Genomic DNA, 20,608 nt, shown 5'->3' on the forward strand with positions numbered 1-20,608 from the left:
CAACACTGCTATATGGAAATGATACAAGGAAAAAAGATGAAGAACAGACTGGATGGGAAATATTAAGAACTGGACCTTTTGCTTAAGAAGAATGTAAGAGAAGGAGATGACACCTAGACAATATCAAAATATTGTGAAAATAAACTAAAAGCCTTTGAAATGTGGATTCTCAGAAGAATCCTTTCCCATGGACTGCCAAAGAAACTACCATATTTGCCGGCATATAAGACACACTTTTTTCTTTGAAAATAGGTTTGAAAAACGGTGCGTCTTATACGCTGATACTAAAAGTTTTTTATTTTCATTTCTGGAAATTTTTTCTGTCCTGAGTTATGAGATTTCTTTATTGCTTCCTTGCAGTGTGTGAGAGCATTCCAGTTATATAGAGCAGTGTTTCTCAAACTTCAGACATCCGCATTCATATGATTGGTGCAGTATTAACAAAAGATCGTGCTACTAAATGACAGACAAGCCGACAGTTGAGTTGAAATGCTAATTCTCTTCAACTGAATTCCTTATATAATATCTGAAACACATTCACTATATATTTCTTCGTTTTAACACGTTCACTCAAACAAAACCATATATGGTTTTGCTCGAGTCATACAGCATTTTCTGTGGGAGGGGGACATGCGATTCATTAGTTACTGCCATTTTTATCCCAGTTGTCTCTAATTGCACTGTTTGTTGAGAAACATTGCACAGCCTACAGATGTCTCTGTACCTTATTCAGTGATACAATGGGAATGCTTTAAGATATCAAACTTCATGGATACATTGAATTTTATTCTATGCGTTAATGATGCATAGTTGAAAATTGCCACGTACCCCTGCGGGTACGTGTACCACAACTATGTAGAGTTTAGTGGATGCGCTGTCATCGACGATCACAGCTGTGTCCTGTTCATTAAACTTTCCAATTGTCGCAGTTGTGAATGGTGATAAATTTCTGCCGTTAAATTTTCTCTAAATTTCTTGGCAAATTGTGGCTGAAAAAAGTCAACATTGTTACAGTACTGCATACAAGCTACATGTGATTGTGTATGCTAAAGAACATGGAAACAGGGCTGCAGAGAGGTATTTCGGCCATCCCCAACTGAGAAAATAAGAACTTGGCAGAATCAGGAAGAGGATTTAAAAAAAGCAACTCACAGTAAACATAACCTACGAAGTGGAACTTCAAAATGGCCAGAACTTGAGGCAGAACTGAATACTTGGATTTTAGACCAGAAAAGTGGGGCTTTCAGTGTCTACAAAAATGATTATTCATCAAGTGAAAGTGATAGCCACTAACAGAAGGATTGCCAACTTTACTGGATCAACATCATGGTGTTCAAGATTCATGAAGAGAAACCAGCTATGTGTGTGGACTTAAACAAAAATATCACAAAACATGCCAGCTGAATATGAAGCAAAAATGATTGAATTTCATCGATTCGTCATTAACGCAAGGAAACATGGACGAGGTTCTGCTGCCTTTTGATGTGCCCTCAAACAAAACTGTAGATTCCAAGGGCACTAAAAGTGTTACTATTAAAACTTCGGGGCACAAAAAACTCACTGCATGGTTGTTTTATCCTGCTGTACTGATGGGACAAAATTTCTGGAATTTTTGATTTTTAAAAGGAAGATGTTACCCAAAGAAAAACTGCTTAAAGAAGTGTTTGTACATTTTCACACAAAATGCTGGATGGATGGAGGAGGAATGAAGTTATGGATAGATAAATTTAGCCTAGGTGCCCAGTAAACTGTTGAAGAAACCTGCCATGCTTCTTCAACAGTCTAATGGGATAAGTTTTGTTCTCGCAGAACAGACGATGTTACAGATAAACTCAAGGAATTGAAAACTCAGTTAGCTAATTCCAGGAGGTCTAACTAGTCAGCTTCAACCTTTAGATGTCTGTATTAATAAACCATTTAAGGGATTTATGAAATGCTGGAACAGCTGGATGCAGTCTTCAGATTTTGAGGTTATGCCATCAGGAAGAGGCCTAGCATTTTGCAAGTTTGTGAGTGGGTCAAAGCTTCATGGGATGCTGTGAAAACTGAGACAGTGGTTAAATCATTTAAGAAGTGTGGAATTAGTAATGCACTGGATGGTATAGAGGGCAATTGAATATGAGGACTTAGATTCTGATTTAGAAGTTTCAACTGTCTCTTTATTTAGCTCTGGAGATAAATTTCTGGTTTTTGACAATTAAAAGATAGGTACTCTTTCTTAGTTAGATTAGGTATATGTTGAAAGTAGATCTACTTATTTATATTTGAAATACTGTAAATTCATTATAATATTCAGTGATAAAGTTTTTTTTCCTTAAAAATGTGTACAAAAAAGGGAGTGCATCCTATATGCCGGCAAATACAGTAATTTAGAGATATTAGAGATGATTGGAGAAGATAGGACTCCATTGAACACCATTAAGAAAAGGAAAACCACCTACCTTGATCATATACTAAGGCATGAATTCCTACAAAAAACACTTTTAGAAGTGTTTTTTGTAGGAATTTTTGAAGGGAAAAAGAAAAGGAAGATGAAGAACAGATTGGATGGGAAATATTAAGGACTGAACCTTTTTGCCTAAGAAGAATGTAAGAGAGAAGCACAAAACTGTACATCATGGAAGCTCATGGTAGTCAACCTCCTGGAAGGAGATGATACCTGACAAGATAAGATGCAGGTTCAAATATTTTTGGGGATAATATATGGACGTAATCAGCCCAATTTCACAAACCATTTAAATTAAGAATTTTTATTGCACTGTTCGATCCACATTAACGCATTTATACAATCAGATCGCAATTCATGTTACAAATGTTTCTAAATTAGTTTTTTTCAACTTGACTTTCCCATCTCATCGTGCATAAAGGTTTTATAGTAAAATTTTGGATGTGGTTTAGAACTTCCCATCAATGACTTGATGAAGAAAAGAAATTATAGATTGACTGAATAATGTCAAAAAATAAAACCATATCTACATTGCAGCTTGCTGCAATGCTCAATACCAAGTTCAAGGAATGCGTACAACACAGAACAAAAAATGCACTAGGATTTTTGTTTCTTAAAAGTGCTTGTACCCCTGCATTCTTCCCCTTCATATTTGACCCATTGTCATATCCCTGACCATGGATATTTTGAATATTTGAGTTTTTTTCTTCTAATAATTTTAAAATTACTTCAGTCACCACTTCCTGTTGTATTATTAATTTTAATAAAATCTAGAAATATTTCTTCTATTTGTATAATATCTTGGATTTCTTCATTTTTTTCTTTTATAGAAACATCTTACAATTAAGGACATTTGCTCCTGCTGTGAAATATCAGTAGTGCAGTCAACAATTACTGAAAAATAGTTAGCATTCATTATTTTAGATACAATTTTTTTTAAAAATTTCATTACTCAATATATTAATGATTTCGTTTTGTATACATTTCCCTAAATAATGAACGTGTATTTCATTGTTTTTTATGCATTCTACATGTTTTTGTAATACACTGTCAAATTTGGCGAATAATTCAATCAGTTACAAAAATTTTCCATTATTATTTCTATATAGAGTATCTGAACTTCATCTGAATGCATCCAGTGTTCTTGTTCTTTTTAAAGTAATTTTAGTGATGGATCAATTGTTGTTTCATTTGTTAAGCGCTTTTCCAAATCAATCCATTTTTCAAAATTATTAAAATTTTCTTGAGATTTTTCGCGGCGCTGAAGAACTTGGGACTTGTTTCCAATTGTTATTTCATTCCAAAATTAAGTTCATAGTTTGAATATTAGAAAATAATTTGCAGCAGAAACAAAATACTACATTTTTTGAACTTAAGTAAATTAACCAAGATCTTTTAATGGTTTCTCCGTTACTCAAAATCCTATTATAATGCGATACATGAAAACATCTATGTTCATCACGTGAAAAAAAGTCTCGTTTGATTCAGCAGGAGAACCTCGTTTTACTAATATATCAATTATTGAATTGGACAAGTTTGGAAATATAGCTGGATCATCAGAAAGCTCGTAATTTAGTGTTGAGGTATTTGTATTTGAAGTCGAAGCTATTGGATCTTTCTCAAGAGCTTGATTATCATCTAAATGCAAATTTGAATTTTCAGACTCATTGTCTGTGGGGGATTCCACAGGAAAGTCGCTTTCACTGACTCTTGCGTTTGATAATTTTAAAAATTTCTCTAATTGATTTTCTTGCCGAACTCGAATAACTTTTCGTTCTGCTCTTCTTTTTTTGTATTGATGGCCAGAAAGGGTTTTCATTTTGTTTCTCTGGTCTGGACATTTTTGTCTGTTTCTGAAATCATAAAACACTTTTTTTTTTTTTCCCCCTTTATTTTAAGCTTGCACGATGATCTGAATACATTTTTGAAAATTATGGAGACAACTACCGTGTTTGAATAAAAACATTAGTTTAACATAACTAAAATCTACATTCAACATTTATGTCAAGGTCATTTTCTGGAACATACAATTATACACAGAAAACAAGCTACATTACAATCAAACTGGTTTGTTAAAGTTACTGACCAACTGCTACAACAATTGTTGGCCTGACCTCTGGTGAAAAAAAAAAAAAAAATTATACATCAATGCTGGAGTCCTATTATTAGTATTATCTGTTGGTTGTAGAAATACATTGGGCACAACAACAAGTCTATCTATCTATCTATCTATATACATATATTAACATCATGATTAAAAATGCTCATTCCAGCCAGTTGGTATGGAATGGTTTCTAATACTAGCTGAAGATTGGCTAGAGTTCTAACTTACGCTGGATCTTATATATTACGTAGGCTGAATGTGTGCCATCCAGATTCTTGGAATTTTCATGCGATCTTTATTGTTGATATTTGGGTGGTTTATCAGGATTTCACAGGCTTCCTTAAATTTCCTTTCATACCAGGTTTTTGTATGGTGTAAAGAGCGGGTGCTTTTCCAGTTGATTTGGTGTAAGGTGTTGAGCGTGTGATCTGAGAGACCTGCTTCACCATAATGGTTATGTTTAATGTGTTCTTTCTTGCGTCTAGGGATTGTCCGTCCTGTTTCTCCAATGTATGGTAAGTTACAGGTGCAGTGGATGCAATAGACTCCAGGATGTGCCAATGGGAAGAGAGGAACCCCTAGAGGAGCTGAATATGGTTTCAAGTTAAGTGGGTGACTTAAAGGTGGCATTGAGGTTATAATGTTGTAAGATTCTGTTGATTTTTTTCTGATAACCCTTTAATGTATGGGATGACTGGTTTTACTGTAATCTACATTTGTTTTTGTTGTTTTATGGAGTATTTTATTAATAGTATTTTTGTTATAGCCATTATTTATTAATGTGTCGCTGATGATTTTTAGTTCTTGTTTCAGGGCTTGCTGGTTAGAGCAAATTGTTGTAGCACTGTTTTTAAGGGTGTTAATGGCTCCATATTTTTGTGGTGGGTGGTGGTGGTATGTATTGGCCTGTGTGTGTCGGTTTTCGGTAGACTGTAAAGGATAGACTGCCTGAAGGAAGACTTGTCTAGGAACAAGAGAGAGTTTTGATTTTCGATTTCGATGGTAAATTGTATGTGTTCGTGTTGTTTGTTCAGGTTGCTATGGAATGTGTTTAGCGTTTGTCGCCCATACGGCCGGATCGCGAACGCATCGTCAACGTATCTAAGCCAGACTGTCGGTGTTAGCGTGGCGGAATAAAGAGCCCTTTGCTCAAAGTTTTCCATGTGGAAGTTGGCAATTGGGGGGGGGGGATAGTGGCAAGCCCATGACGATCACAGGCATCCATCCAATCAGGAGACCTCCTCCCCAATAAACACCAACAATAAACAACAAACAAGGGAGACAAGGAACGACCAACCACTGGCAAGCAAACACCATGTGATCAACCTATCAAGCCACACCCTCAACAGCAGCGAACTTACGCTACTGAATAAAGGACTTAACTTTGCAATAGCACCTAAAAAAGTAAACAAATTGGATTTTATTTACCACATAGAAAGAGGCATCAGGTTCATACCTAACAATAAAGCCGATAAAATAATGTTCTGAACATTAAGAAAACCATACAGAACAATCTCACAAAAACAGAACTAGCAGCAATGAAGTCATTGAAAGCCAACCAAGACATAATAATAATGAAATCGGACAAAGGCAATGCCACTTGTCCTTGACAGGTCAACATACTTCAAATGAATCAACTAGTAGCCGATAACAACTCATATAAGCTGGTAAATTATAACCCAACAAACAGGATAAAGGATAAAACAGAGAAACTACTAGCCTCTGTCACTTCTTGGCCATTGGACACGGTTAAAAATCTCAACCCCCCCCCCCACCCCAGAATATATGGGGTCCCAAAAATACATAAACAAAATCATCAACCAATTGTGGAAGGAATAGACAGCCCTGATTACTACTTAGCCAAGAAATTAGCGTCAACACTCAAGGAGTTGGTAGGTCATTCCCCCTCCTACATAAAGAACACACAACACTTTATAAACAAAATTAAAAACATAACACTCAACAAAGACTACTTATTAGTCGCCCTTGAAAACGTTTCTGCCCTTTTCACAAATGTCCCCATCAATGACACAATTCTCCTACTACAGAACAAATTTCTGCCCCACATTATTTGTTGTTTCAAGGATACTTGCGACATAAGACTGAATAATGTAATCACAAGAAAGATATTTATTTAACCAAATATTTCGGTCTGGAAATAGCAGACCATCGTCAGTGGTATTACAAGAACAGTTTAGCTAGAATACTAACAATAGATCGTTAAAATTAGAACACGGCGCGCGATGTTATATCACTAAGTATGAAATGGAATATTTTGAAGTAGAAACATGATTGAATTTGCTATTTAAAAAAAAATTAATTAATGAGTAATCTTAATTAGGCTTTCCCAGGTTTTTGATATAGATATACAGTCATTACAATTCAGGTTGGGGCGATGGAGCAAGGCCTCCACGCTTGCCTTGAACAAACGTTCAAACCTATAACGGGATCTATGTAAGAGGTGAGTCTTGGACCAAAGGATGCTGTGGTCAGTTTCAATCCCGTGTTGGGCCAATCCAGACTTTTCAGGTTTGTTTTGAAGAATGGATGATTGGTCTTGGATTCTTTTTTCAAGAGAACGTCCAGTTTGTCCAAAATAAGAGAGATCACAGTTGCATGGAATTTGATAAACTCCAGGAAGAGATAGTTGAGTGTTTGTCTTTAGGAGAAGGAAAATGAGAAGACAGTTTGTTAATAGGTGAATACGTAGTTGTTAAATCATATTTCTTTAAAATTCTTGTGATAGGTTCGGAGATATAAGGAATAGGCACTCGACGTATTGAAACTTTGTTGTTTTGTGGAGGATTATAAGAATTGAGAAGATGTTGAGTACTTTTCAGAAAAGCCATAGAGTTTCATATGTTGTTGGATAGTAGAAAGTTCTTTCTGTAGATAATCAAAAGTTGAACAATTAGTTTTGGCTCTTCTGATGAGGCATTTTATAATTCCTGTTTTTTTGACATGGATGATGGGCTGATTCTTTAAGAATATAATGACCTGTGAATGTTGGTTTCCTGTATACTGTAGTTGTAAGAATATTTGAAGGTGATCGGATGAGGAGAATGTCTAAAAAAGATAACTGGTGGTTTTCTTCTAATTCCATAGTAAACTTTATGCAATGATGCAAGGAATTAATACTGTTTAAAAAGGAAGGTAAAGCATTTTTGCTGTGAGGCCAAATAGTAAATATGTCATCTATATATCTTACCCAAAAAGATGATTGAGGTAAACTAGATGCGAAGAGGACTTTTTCTAAATGTTTTAAATAAAAGTTGGCTAAAGCCGAAGAAAGAGGACTTCCCATGGCCGTTCCTTCTACTTGGCTATAAAATTTGTTTTGACATAAGAAATATCCAGAATGTATTACGAAATCGAATAGTTTTATAATATCTTGAGGAAAGATGTCAGCAAGTAATTTTAAAGCTTCCTTGAGAGGTACATTGGTATATAAAGATTCTATATCAAAACTAACCATACGATCTGTAGGTTGTAATGAGACATTTTTAATTTTTCTAAGAAATCTGAGGAGTTTTTTAAAAAAAGAATTAGAATTACCAATGTAAGATTTCAATAATTTAGCTAGATATTTGGCTATACGGTATGTAGGAGAATCAATACAATCTACTATTGGACGAAGAGGATAGTCAATCTTATGGATTTTTGGAAGGCCATAAAATCTAGGAGGGCTTGCAAAATGAGTTTTAAGTCTTTCAATTGTCTTTATCCAATAGTAGATTGTATTGATTCTCCTACTTACTGTATAGCCAAATATCTAGCTAAATTATTGAAATCTTACATTGGCAACTCTAATTCTTTTTTAAAAAACTCCTCAGGTTTCTTAGAAAAATTAACAAATTAACACCTATTAACAAATTGTCTTCTCATTTTCCTTCTCCTAAAGACAAATGCTCAACTTTATCTCTTCCTGGAGTTTATCAAATTCCATGCAAATGTGATCTCTCTCTTATTTTGGACAAACTGGACATTCTCTTGAAAAAAGAATCCAAGAACATCAATCATCCATTCTTCATAACAAACCTGAAAAGTTTCGATTGGCTCAACACGGGATTGAAACTGACCACAGCATCCTTTGGTCCAGGACTCGCCTCTTACATAGATCCCGTTATAGGTTCGAACGTTTGTTCAAGGAAATCGTGGAGGCCTTGCTCCATCACCCCAACCTGAATCACTATATATCTATATCAAAAATCTGGGAAAGTCTAATTAAGATTACTCATTAATTTTTTTTAATAGCAAATTGAATCATGTTTCAACTTCAAAATATTCCGTTTCATACTTAGTGATATAACATCACGCGGCGTGTTCTAATTTTAATAATCTATTGTTAGTATTATAGCTTGTATTTTATAAACTGTTCTTGTAATACCACTGACTATGGTCTGCTATTTCCAGACCGAAATATTTGGTTAAATAAATATCTTGTGATTACGTGATTATATCATTCTGCCCCACATTATGGCCATCTTTTCCCACGTATTACAGTCCATTAAGTTTGTGTGGGAAAACAAATTTTACCTACAAAAAGAAGGTACAGCCACTGGCTCACCACTATTCCCCCAATAGCCAACTTCTACATGGAAACCTTTGAGCAATGGGCTCTTGATTCTGCCACGCTAAGACTGACAGTTTGGCTTAGATACGTTGCCGACGTGTTTGCGATCTGGCCGCACGGGCGACAAACTCTAAACACATTCCTTAGCCACCTGAACAAACAACATGAACGCATACAATTTACCATCGAAATCGAAAATCAAAACTTGCTCCTGTTCCTAGACACACGTCTTCCTTCAGGCAGTCTATCCTTTACAGTCTACCGAAAACTGACACACAGAGGCCAATACATACATGCTAATTCATACCACCACCCACCACAAAAATATGGAGCCATTAACACCCTTAAAAACAGTGCTACAACAATTTGCTCTGACCAGCAAGCCCTGAAACAAGAACTAAAAATCATCAGCGACACATTCATAAATAATGACTATAACAAAAATACTATTAATAAAATACTCCATAAAACAACTAATGTAGATTACAGTAAAACCATAGCCATCCCATACATTAAAGGGTTATCAGAAAAAATCAACAGAATCCTACAACATTATAACCTCAGTGCCACCTTTAAGTCGCCTACTAAACTTAAAACCATATTCAGCTCCTGTAAGGTTCCTCTTCTCCCATTGGCACATCCTGGAGTCTATTGCATGTGCTGCACTTGTAACTTACCGTACATTGATGAAACAGGACACACAATCCCTATACGCAAGAAAGGACACATTAAATATAACCATTATGGTGAAGCAGGCCTCTCAGATATGCATCAACACCGTACACCAAATCAACTGGAAAAGCAACCTGCTCTTTATACCATACAAAAACCTGGTATGAAAGGAAATTTAAGGAAGCCTGCGAAATCCTGATAAGCCACCCAAATATCAACAACAAAGATGGCATGAAAATTCCAAGGATCTGGATGGCACATATTCAGCCTATTTAATATGTAAGATCCAGCATAAGTCAGGACTCTAGCCAATCTTCAGCTGGTATTAGAAACCATTCTATACCAACTGGCTGGAATGTGCAATTTTAATCATGATGTCAATATATGTATATAAATAGATACATAGATTTGTTGTTGCAAGCAATGTATTTCTACGACCAACAGATAACACTAATAATAGGACTCTAGCATTGATGTATAATTTTTTTTTATTTTTTATTTATTTTTCCACCAAAGGTTAGGCCAACAATTGTTGTAGTGGTTGGTCAGTAACTTTAACAAACCAGTTTGATTGTAATGTAGCTTGTTTTCTGTGTATAGTTGTATGCTCCAGAAGATGACCTTGACATAAAGGTCGAAACGTTGAATGTAGACTTTAGTTATATTAAACTAAAGTTTTTATTCAAACAAATTTAATTTTCAAAATTTTTTTTTTTATAAAGTATGGGCCCAAAACAAAGTAAAAAAATTTAGAATTTAATTGTCATTTGCCAAGTCTAGCCCCTTTACAAAATAATTTTTATCCTATTTTACTGCATTAAGAAAACAAATAAATTACAAAAATAAAATTACTTTGTTTAATATTAACATTAAAAGATAAAATTGAATTTCATATTGAAAAGAATAACATGTAAGAAAGTTTTAAAGCGAATAAAAGTTGAGCAGCTCTCAGATGTGAACTGTAGACTAAAATACACAAAGATTATTGAAGAAAAAATGAAAGAGTTTGAGAACAGTAATCAAACCTTGGCGATTCAGTGGCAAACTCTGAAGAAAACATTGATTGATTCTGCCAGAGAGGCATGTGGTGAGGTTGTCTGCGAGGATAAAAAAATCAGAACTCCCTGGTGGACACAGGAAGTTAAAGAGGCAGTGAAGGAAAAGAAGAAAGCTTATCAAAAGTTCCTGGCAAATAAGTCAGCTTGTGCTATTAGAGAATATAAAGACAAATGCAAGAATGCTAAACACTGTGTAAAACTAGTTAAACAGAAGTCATGGGAGGACTTTGGCAAGAATATAGAAAATAAGGTTGGTCGATTGGTAGAGCCTCTGCTACTAATGGCTCAGTTAAGTAAGTTTGAGCGCGGTTAGTAGTTGGAAGGGGGCCAATCGTTCGATGCTGTCGGCACACTCTCCCTCGATGAGTCTTTGGACTCCCTGGAGGTGTCAAAATAAGAATAATAATAATAATAATAAATATCAAGAAGGTGAGAAAATATTCTGGAGGTTGTTGAAGAAGCTTAGGAATGGAAGAAAGAGTGCTGTAAAAGGAGTTAGAGATGATAAAGGTGACATGAAAATGGGAGAAAAAGATATGCTTGAAGTTTGGAGTAATTACTTTGAAAAACTGCTAAATGAAACAAGCAGTGATGACAGCCTGAAGTATGGTGGTATAAGAGTCTTACAGTGGATGGACTGCATAGTTCAGAAAGCCTGTACAGAGGGATGAATTCCTGTGATTGGAGTAGAGCTCTCATAGTACCCATATATATAAAAAGGGAAATAAAACTGAATGTGAGAATTACAGAGGTATTTCCCTACTGAGTGTTCCTGGCAAGATCTATGCAAGTATACTTGAGAAACGGTTGAGAAGAATCGTGGAAGAAAAGCTTGGTGAAGAACAAGCTGGATTCAGGCTAAATAGAGGCTGTCAGGATCAGATCTTCACTTTACGACAAATAGTCGAGAAAGCATGGGAATATAACAAAGATCTGTATTTAAGTTTTGTCGATTTGGAAAAGGCATATGACAAGGTGCCAAGAGAGAAGCTATTCAATACGCTGCAGTTATATGGTGTCAATGGGGCATTATATCAAGCAATACTTAGTCTTTATTTCAGTTGTAAGTCAGCAGTTAGAATTGAAGGAAGTACAGGAAGATGGTTTAATGTTAAATCTGGTGTGAGACAAGGATGTACATTATTCCCCTCTGTTATTCATTATCTATATGGATCACATTATGAAGGAAAGTGGTATTAAACCTGATATCAAAATTGGAGATGTTAATGTCAGCTCTTTGCTTTATGCAGATGATGTTATACTTCTAAATAAATCCGCTACAAGTCTGCAAGATTCTGACTAAATTGAATAGCTGTTGTAATAGATATGGTATGAAGGTCAGCAATAAAAAGACAAAGACAATGAAAATAGGCAGAATCATTGAAAATGTCAACTGTGTTGTGAATGGAGAACCTGTGGAACAAGTAAAACATTTCAGCTACTTAGGCACGATTTTTACTGAAGATGGTAAATTAAATATAGAAATAGACAACAGAATCAGCAAAGCTGGTATGGTGGGAAGTCAATTGAATAAATTCATATGGAATAAGAGAGAAATTAGTCGGAACACTAAATTAGCTGTATACAAGACAGTGTTCAAACCAGTTTTAACTTATGGATCTGAGAGCTGGGTCAGAAGTAAAACACTTGACCAAAGACTAGAGACTGCAGATATGAGAGTCCTGAGAAAGATTCGAGGTGTGAACAGATGGCATCAATGGCAATATCATATTAAAAATGAGGATATTAGGAAAGAACTTGACATTGTCAGCATCCAGGGAATGTGTTAGCAGAGCTAATCTCAGGTGGTATGGTAACTTAAATAGAATGGGAGAGGAAAGATTAGCAAAAGAAGTGTTCTCTGCCAGGTTGGCAGGAAAACGACCCAGAGGAAGACCAAGATATAGGTGGTTTGATACGGTACAAAGTGCCTTAGACGATAGAAATATAAGATCTGATAATGTTGGAGTCTTTACAAGTAACAGACTGATTTGGAGGAAAATTGTAGATAGGAAGTTAGTAATGATGTAATTTTTTCATGTAGTACTGTCATATCCTGTACACCCCTTGAGGGTACATGGAAGGTATTTGATGATGATAAGAATTATAAAAAATGGAGTCAAAGACTCATTGTGGGAGGTCTGAAATATATTTACTGTCGCTGCACTCACCACACTCTCAGACAATATATTCCAATCACTCGCCACTCTATGCAAAAAACCTGCTCCTGACTCTTTGTATGAGCAAGGTGAGCACACCTTGCTCACACAAATTCCAAATCTCCTTATATCGGTTGTTGCTTTCTTTACTTGCTCTTCCTTTTCTCTCTTTCCTTTTGAGAAAAGTAGCTCCTGATAACTTTTCTCTTTCAAATTACTGATCTAAATGACAAATTTCCTATTGATAAATTATTCTATTTCTGTTAATTACTGATTTTGAGTTAAGTTATTATTTTTAAGAGTTTAAAACAATTAAATCTTATTTTAAAAAATCGATTTAAAACAGTTGCCTTTTACAGATTTTTTACTATAAATAATTTATACAATAATTTGAAAATTTGATAAAGGTTAACTATAATTATTGAGGGCAATGTAAGATGTCAAGTATGCTGCCACGAGCGATTTTGCACATTTTAGCAAAATGTGCCTCTGATTAATGTTTTTAATTCATAAACTATTATCTTTAAAATTTTATTTGTCTATGAAACATCAAAAATAAGTACACAATTAAAAACAAAGTCAAAAATTGTCCAAAGTTACTTAAACACAGAACACACAATACACTCTGTTTCACATTCAAAATTGAAATGATGCTGAAAAAAATGTTAGTGCACATCACACTGTTTCGTCTATCCAAATTTGAAGCAGAATTTAAGAAAACGAACAGCATAATATATACCTATGTTTCAGACTGAATATTTTGATAGATCAGTGTTTCTGAAACTTCAGATATCAGTGTACCCCTTGTTTAATTTTCATTATTACAAGTACCTTTATCAAAATAATAAATAAAAATATTTCATTGTAAATGTTTTATTTGAATTCAGATGTACATTTAAACAAAAAAAAAGATTTATTTTTAATAGAACAAAATTTATAAAGATACTATACATTTTACTTAATATAAATAATTTATCATCAATGAGAGGAATGAAATTGCTTATTTCTATATTTGCTATGCTCTCTTTTGTGTGTTTTATAAATCCAGTATTTAACGAATGATCCATACTTAAGAATTTGAAAGCTAAAAAAATTACTGTATTTACTTGAATATAACTCGCACTTTTTTCTCAAAATTAAAGCTAAAAAATCGTGGTGCACGATATATGTAGGGATTTTTGGAAACTCGAGTTTTCAGAAAAAAACTAAAAATGGGTATGACTTACCAAGAAGCTTCTATTCTCCATCACTTCTTCTGTCCTCGAGAGCAGTTCCTTGTGCACAACGTCAAAATTATCTACCCAAATAGAGACATCTTCTTTCCCATTATATCGAGCAAAAATTACCAGTAATTTAAGACTTGAGATACATAATGAACAATCCTTGACAAATTGCTAATGAGAAGTGAAAGATGTGTGCAATTGTAGGCCAATAGAGAAAAAGCAGCTATTAAGAAGTGCATATGATTGGTGCTGTATTAACAAAAGATCGCGCGACCCAAACAAAAGCAACAATTGAATGGAAATGCTAATTCTCTTAAACTGATTTCCATAATATCTGAAATATATTCACTATGTATTTCTTAGTTTTATCACGTTCATGTCGGGGTAGTGTCAAGCAAAACCTTATGTTGCATCAGCAATGTGGTTTTGCTTGGGTCTGTATAGCAGTTTCTTTTGGAGGGGAGATGTAATTCATTAGTGTTTATATTCCCAGTTGTCTGTAATTATACTATTTGTTGAGAAATATATTATACAGTCTGCAGATGTCCGTGAACCTTATTTAGTGACATAATAAAAGTAATTGTTTTTCGTGTTTCTGCAATATAGTTGCTGTTGTGGAAGGCATATTGTTTACTGCAGGGAGCGAGGAAAATTAATGCATAATATAATTTAATATATATAGACTATAAAAGTTTGAGATTCATATCGTATGATACTTTATGGGTTGTTTCCTTCAATATCTAATAAGTGGGTTCTAAAATGTTTAGTTTTAGTATGTATGACTAATTTTTTTATTAATAAAATATAATAAGCACATATTTAACTGTCAGCGAGAAATGGCACCTTTTTTTTATATAGTAAACTAAATGCTGTATTTTTTAAAATATTGTTGCCATAATACAGCCCTTATTAACACTCAGGAGCTTGCAGCAGTAATTTTGCAGCATACAATGCAGTATATCTGAGAGATACATTCATTACTAGTATGTGCTAAAATGCAAAAATCAAAGAAAAAACACTGCAAATATATGATGATACAAATTAAGTGAGTATTGAATCCAACATTATTTCATAGCCAAATATAGAAACTAAAAGTTTCGGTGGATGAATAGCATAAGTAGTGCTTTATGGGCAACTCTTAGTAAAGATTGAGCAAGCCCCAGACCACTTTCCTTAGTTTTTTCCCATAAATGTAAAGCACATCTTCTAGAGCAGTGCTTCCCAAACTTATGGATGTAAAGCCCCCTCCCCCTTTGGAAAAATAAATCGTAATACAGACATATTATAATATTTGTTGTATTTATATTCAATACAGTTTATGTTCAAGATTTTGCATTTGTAAGCTTTTTTGTGCTTCTTATCAATACCTTTGAAATGAAACTTATATGAATAAGCATATATTTACTAATATTCATTAAGTGCTGAAATATGCAGAAAGCAAAATTTGTGAGCGAACACCAGTGTGTGATTTTTTCCATTAAAATATAAAAAAAAAATAAAATAAATAATTTAAAATGAAATGCATTTCTTTTAAGATTAAAAAAAAAACTACTTAGTCTAAAAACATTTAAAATTTGTTTAACATATTTTAATATGTTAAACATGTTAATATTTGTTCATTTAAATATGTTAAATGAAAATAAAACTAAACAAATGCATTTAACATTAATTGATCAGAATCTTCAATAGTTGGATTTACAAAACTGTCATAAGTCATCGCAAGCAATATTGCTATGCTGAAAGCATACTACTTTTTACAATGCTCGCAAAAATATTTTGATAAGCGACTTGTTTTGGATGCATAGCGCATAAAACATCTTTTTCTGTTTGTCGGGGGAGCCGTATCTATGTCGTCATTAAAATTTCCTTCAATTAAAATTCCGTCATTAAAATTTCCTTCAAATAGACACAATTTCAAATTGTGTCTGAAATTGAAGTTGGTATAAAGGCCTATTCACACCTGTAGAGATTTCTGAACACCTTTTTATTCGTTCTGACACTAACTGTATTACAAGATTTCTAATAAATATTCTGCGCTCTATTTTCATTGTTGTTGAGCATATGAATAATCTGACTATTTATATTTGAGCTATACTGACATCGCAGCTCGCGGAATCTCTCAGATACAATTTACTATCAAATATAGCAAACCTTTACAAAAAAACGTGTTCAACCAAACTGATGGCAAAAAAAAAGTGCGGAATATCACTTGTAACATACACACACGCAGCTAGTCATGACCTTCAACCTATACAATAGATAGGTTAAAGAATGTTCATGTGAACAATTAGCATGTGTCTGTCAGATCAGATGCGAGCGCCCGAGCTGCCTCTATACTACACCCTGTCCATGGTACTGGTCCCACAGATTATCAAAATAAAAATAATTATTTGGAGCTTATATAATTAGAATAAAATATAATTATCTTTATAAATATGTATAAATTTAATATTTTTTAAAAAATTTTTTCTGCCTTCAGTATAATTGTAACAAACTAAGTTTTCTGCCTGTGGCATTCACCCTTCCACCTCGCGCCAGGCCTGCTGGTGATTGTATTCCTGTAAGCTCTCTGGTCAACTTATTTTTACGAAAATTTCATAATTTCTACATTTGGCTTTGAAATAATGTTGGATCTAATATCCACTTTATATAAGTTTCTAAATTAGGTTTAGTTCTACATTTTTACTCTTAAATATTAAATACAACTTAATACATCCTACTAGTCATTCTTTTACAATATGAATGTAAAACATTCCTTGAGTGAGCCTAACTGAACATTAACTTATGCTACCTCATACATTCCCCTTCTTACTCTTATAATATTAACTCTCACAACTTATTGTAATTATTTATGTCATCACAATTGATTACGAGTAGACAGACTTGATTTGAATTTTTTTGGAATTATCACATAAGTTCTTGAAATGAGTTGAATCTTTACAATACTCTCATTCAGCACTGTCCATTATGTGATTCTTTTGTCCACACGATGATGCTCCCTTTCTTTCTTTCTTTCTTTCTGCTGGCTTGTTCTTGATCTCCTGGTGAATTTATTTATTTTTTTATTGAGTAGTTTATAATTCTGTACCCTCTCGAACCCTTAATTTGATGTGGCAGCTATGGATAGCTCTCTTCTAATAAGGCATTCCGATGATTGACAGCAAACATCTTGTGTCAGTGGACTAGGGGAATGATCTGAACTTGAAGAACCTAAGTACGTAAGACACTCCTCTTTCGATAACTGATACTGGACCTCATGTTGCAGGACCCAAGGTAAGAGAAAGTGAAAACTCCAAGAAGAACAATGCTTCTATTTTGATGACCAACAGTGGACTTCATGGGGTGGCAGACCCAGGTAAGAGAAGGCGGAAATACCTCTCTTCCTATTGTACACATGCACATCTCTTGAAACCTTCCATATATATATATATATATCTATATATATATATATATAGAGTCATGGATTGACATCTGGACATGACATCACACTTTGTGCATGTTTCGAAATTGACGTGTGGACATGCATTTACATTGTTACATAGTGAAGTAAGATTTCATGCGTCGCATTATTTTAACACAATGACATTTCTTTGTGTGTAATTTCCTAAAGTAAAAATGAACACAAATTATTTATTGTGTGAGATATTTTACACTGTGTAGATTCATAAATACTGAAGGCTTAGACCAAGAGCCTTCTCTTGGTCTAAGCCTTCAGCAGTTTATAAGCAGGAGAACCATTGCTTTCAGCTGTGTGCCTCAATAGTGTTCCGTTTTATGTATTTTGGGAAATCCATAAATCTGAGCAAAGGGGTAGGAGACTAGAAATGTATTGTTTAAGATTTTGAAATTTCAGGAGACCAGGTAAATTACATTCCACAAAATTACATTCTCCAAATTTGAATAAATGACTCTCACCTTACCCAAATCATCTCTCAAAATCTGGAAGATGATCATCTTGAAACCTTCAGAGGAATGATCAAGATTCTCCCACCATATCCATAATTGTGCTGACTGGAATAGTAGGATAAGATTCCACATTTCACACTTTTTCTTGCCTTCCTGTGTGCCTGCATACATCTCATGAATCTAAATAAGGTTGGTTAATCCTTGAATTTGTAAAAGTTCCTGACTTTTAGTACTTTGTCATAATTCCCTGACAAAAACAGTCACTTGTCTTATGATTTAAGTTCATATTGAATGCAGTTTGGTTAACTGAGTCCCAAATTGCCAGCCTGTCCTCATTTGTTCAGTATCCAGTGGATACCTCTTAATGGATGCACCATGTGAAGGTGAAGATAAACATTAGGTAAAGTACAGTTTCTTTTTCACATTCCTTAATGGTTATATGGAAGTCTTCTCCCAATAACTAGAAATTGGGAATTCTAGTTATAACCCTTTAGCTGACACTTCCATATTTGAGTATTTATTTCTTGTCTATTCTTAATGGTCTTTACATGACTTTTTGCTCAGTTACTTTTACACAGGCTTTCTTAGTTTTCTACATCTTCACACGTAACATCACCTGACTTGCTTGAACTTTTTCTTTTTATATTTTTGCTTCCTTTTTACCAAGACCACATCTTTAACTTCTTGATTCCATTATAAAATTTGATTTTTTTTTAACTTCAAAACTACTTCGCCACGCATTTTCTTGGCTGATTGATTCAGCCAGGAAGTGTGAAGAGAAATACAGCAGCTGTTAATACTTTTGCACTATTATCCAGGTTTTCTCAAAACATTTTACACGTATGGTATTTATTTCTTCCTCTGCTCTTTGAGATTTTCAACATGGTCTATCTCTTCATTTTTCTTTGTCAACTGACTTTTTTTGATGAGTAGAAATTCCTAGACTTCTTCTTTAGTATGTGTGGAACAAGTACAAATAAATCCTGTCGTCCAATTTGAAATTTAAGTCTAGGTTTAGTATGACATTTACTCATTCTAAAAATGAACAAAAACATTTGCCATTAGTTTTTTTTTTTTAATAATTCTTTTCATGGAATAAGAATATCTTATTCCATGAAAAGAATTATTTCTTAAAAAAATTTCTTAAAAAAAAAAATTTGAATACATATATCATTTATAAGTGCATAATTATATTACTTTTTTCTTTTATACATTGAAGAGGTCAAGTTAGAAAACACGATATCAGAAATACATCCAGCAGGAAGTAGCCAGGATCAGCAGTTTGAGGATGTTGCGAACTTTCAGCATCGAGAAGTGGATGAAGAGTTAGATTATGAATGAGAGGGAAGAGAAGACTTGCTATACCAGTCAGCATTTTGTATAATAAATCTCAAAGCAAAATAAATGCTTTCCCTATTTTTGTTGCAGAAAATAACAGCAAAAACTTTATTGCTGCTGTTCTGCAATTTTTTTTTCTTTTTGTATTTAAAAATTATTCTCTTGTTTACATGTGTATTAATTTCTACTGATATCACATGCCTGTTTGATATAATACATTTCCTTATTTTACTGCTAGCTGTTTCCACCTCAATTGTAATCAGTTGGACTCAACCATTTTAAATTCCATCCCTTCTATCATTGGGCCTAACACACGTGCACAGTAAGTAGGTGGGTTGGAATCTAAAAATGGTTCAGTCCAACAGCTTTTTATCACAATTTTGGTTATGATAGAGTGGTGAATCCCAATTCATATTTTCTATATCTCTCACTACATATGTTCTTCAGACAGTTCTATAGGAAGAAAATCCCTCTCTAGTAGTAAAACCCTGTTCCTACCATTTTTAAAATCAATCTACCTATATCTTGGCCTTTCTCTGGGTTTTTTTCCTGCAAACCTGGTAGAGAACACTTGTTTTGCTAATCTTTCCTCTCCCATTCTTTTTAAGTGACTATACCACCTGAGATTAGCTCTTTTAATGCATTCCTGGATGTTGACAGTGTTCAAGTTCTTTCCTAATATCCTCACTTTTAATATATTGCCATATATCCTTCACATCTTCAAATAATATATAGGCATACCCCAACTTATATGCATTTGGTCTTGTACAGATTATCATGAAAGGGCTAGAAAATAGTAATTTATGAAAATTTTATTTACCCTGCCTATGTTGTTTGTATGCCATGTAATGGAGATCTTTCCCCAATGCAGCTGGCCATGTAGTGCATACTTGCATATTTTTCATGTTTTAATGCAATATATTAGTATTGTTGGAATCCTAATGCCCCACAGTTCTTGTAAAGAGAGAGAATGATGCCTTAGCCTGTTATGGAGAGATTTATTTCAATAAGAAACAGGCCACTGTTCTGTGATCTCTTGATAATTTTGTAAGAAAAGTCACTTTTAAAATTTTTTTTATTTTCTCATACTATTTTTATGTGGTTCCCACTCAAGAAACGTTTATTAAAT

At 33.9% G+C, this 20,608-nt stretch overlaps 1 protein-coding gene across 1 annotated transcript in view; it reads left to right on the forward strand.

Moving 5' to 3' along the window:
• The window catches only part of l(2)37Cd (general transcription factor IIIC subunit l(2)37Cd), a 111,749-nt gene extending 92,103 nt beyond the window's left edge, over positions 1-19,646 (forward strand). The window contains exon 8 of the mRNA XM_090396676.1: positions 19,361-19,646. Within this exon, the coding sequence (XP_090252802.1) occupies positions 19,361-19,482 (122 nt within the window). The 3' untranslated portion in view covers positions 19,483-19,646. The remainder of the gene's footprint in view (positions 1-19,360) is intronic.
• The last annotated feature ends 962 nt before the right edge of the window (positions 19,647-20,608 follow it).

Source organism: Typopeltis vanoorti, chromosome 8 (genome assembly GCF_054136105.1).
Source record: "Typopeltis vanoorti isolate ZY-2024b chromosome 8, IOZ_Tvanoo_1.0, whole genome shotgun sequence".
NCBI lineage: Eukaryota > Metazoa > Arthropoda > Arachnida > Uropygi > Thelyphonidae > Typopeltis > Typopeltis vanoorti.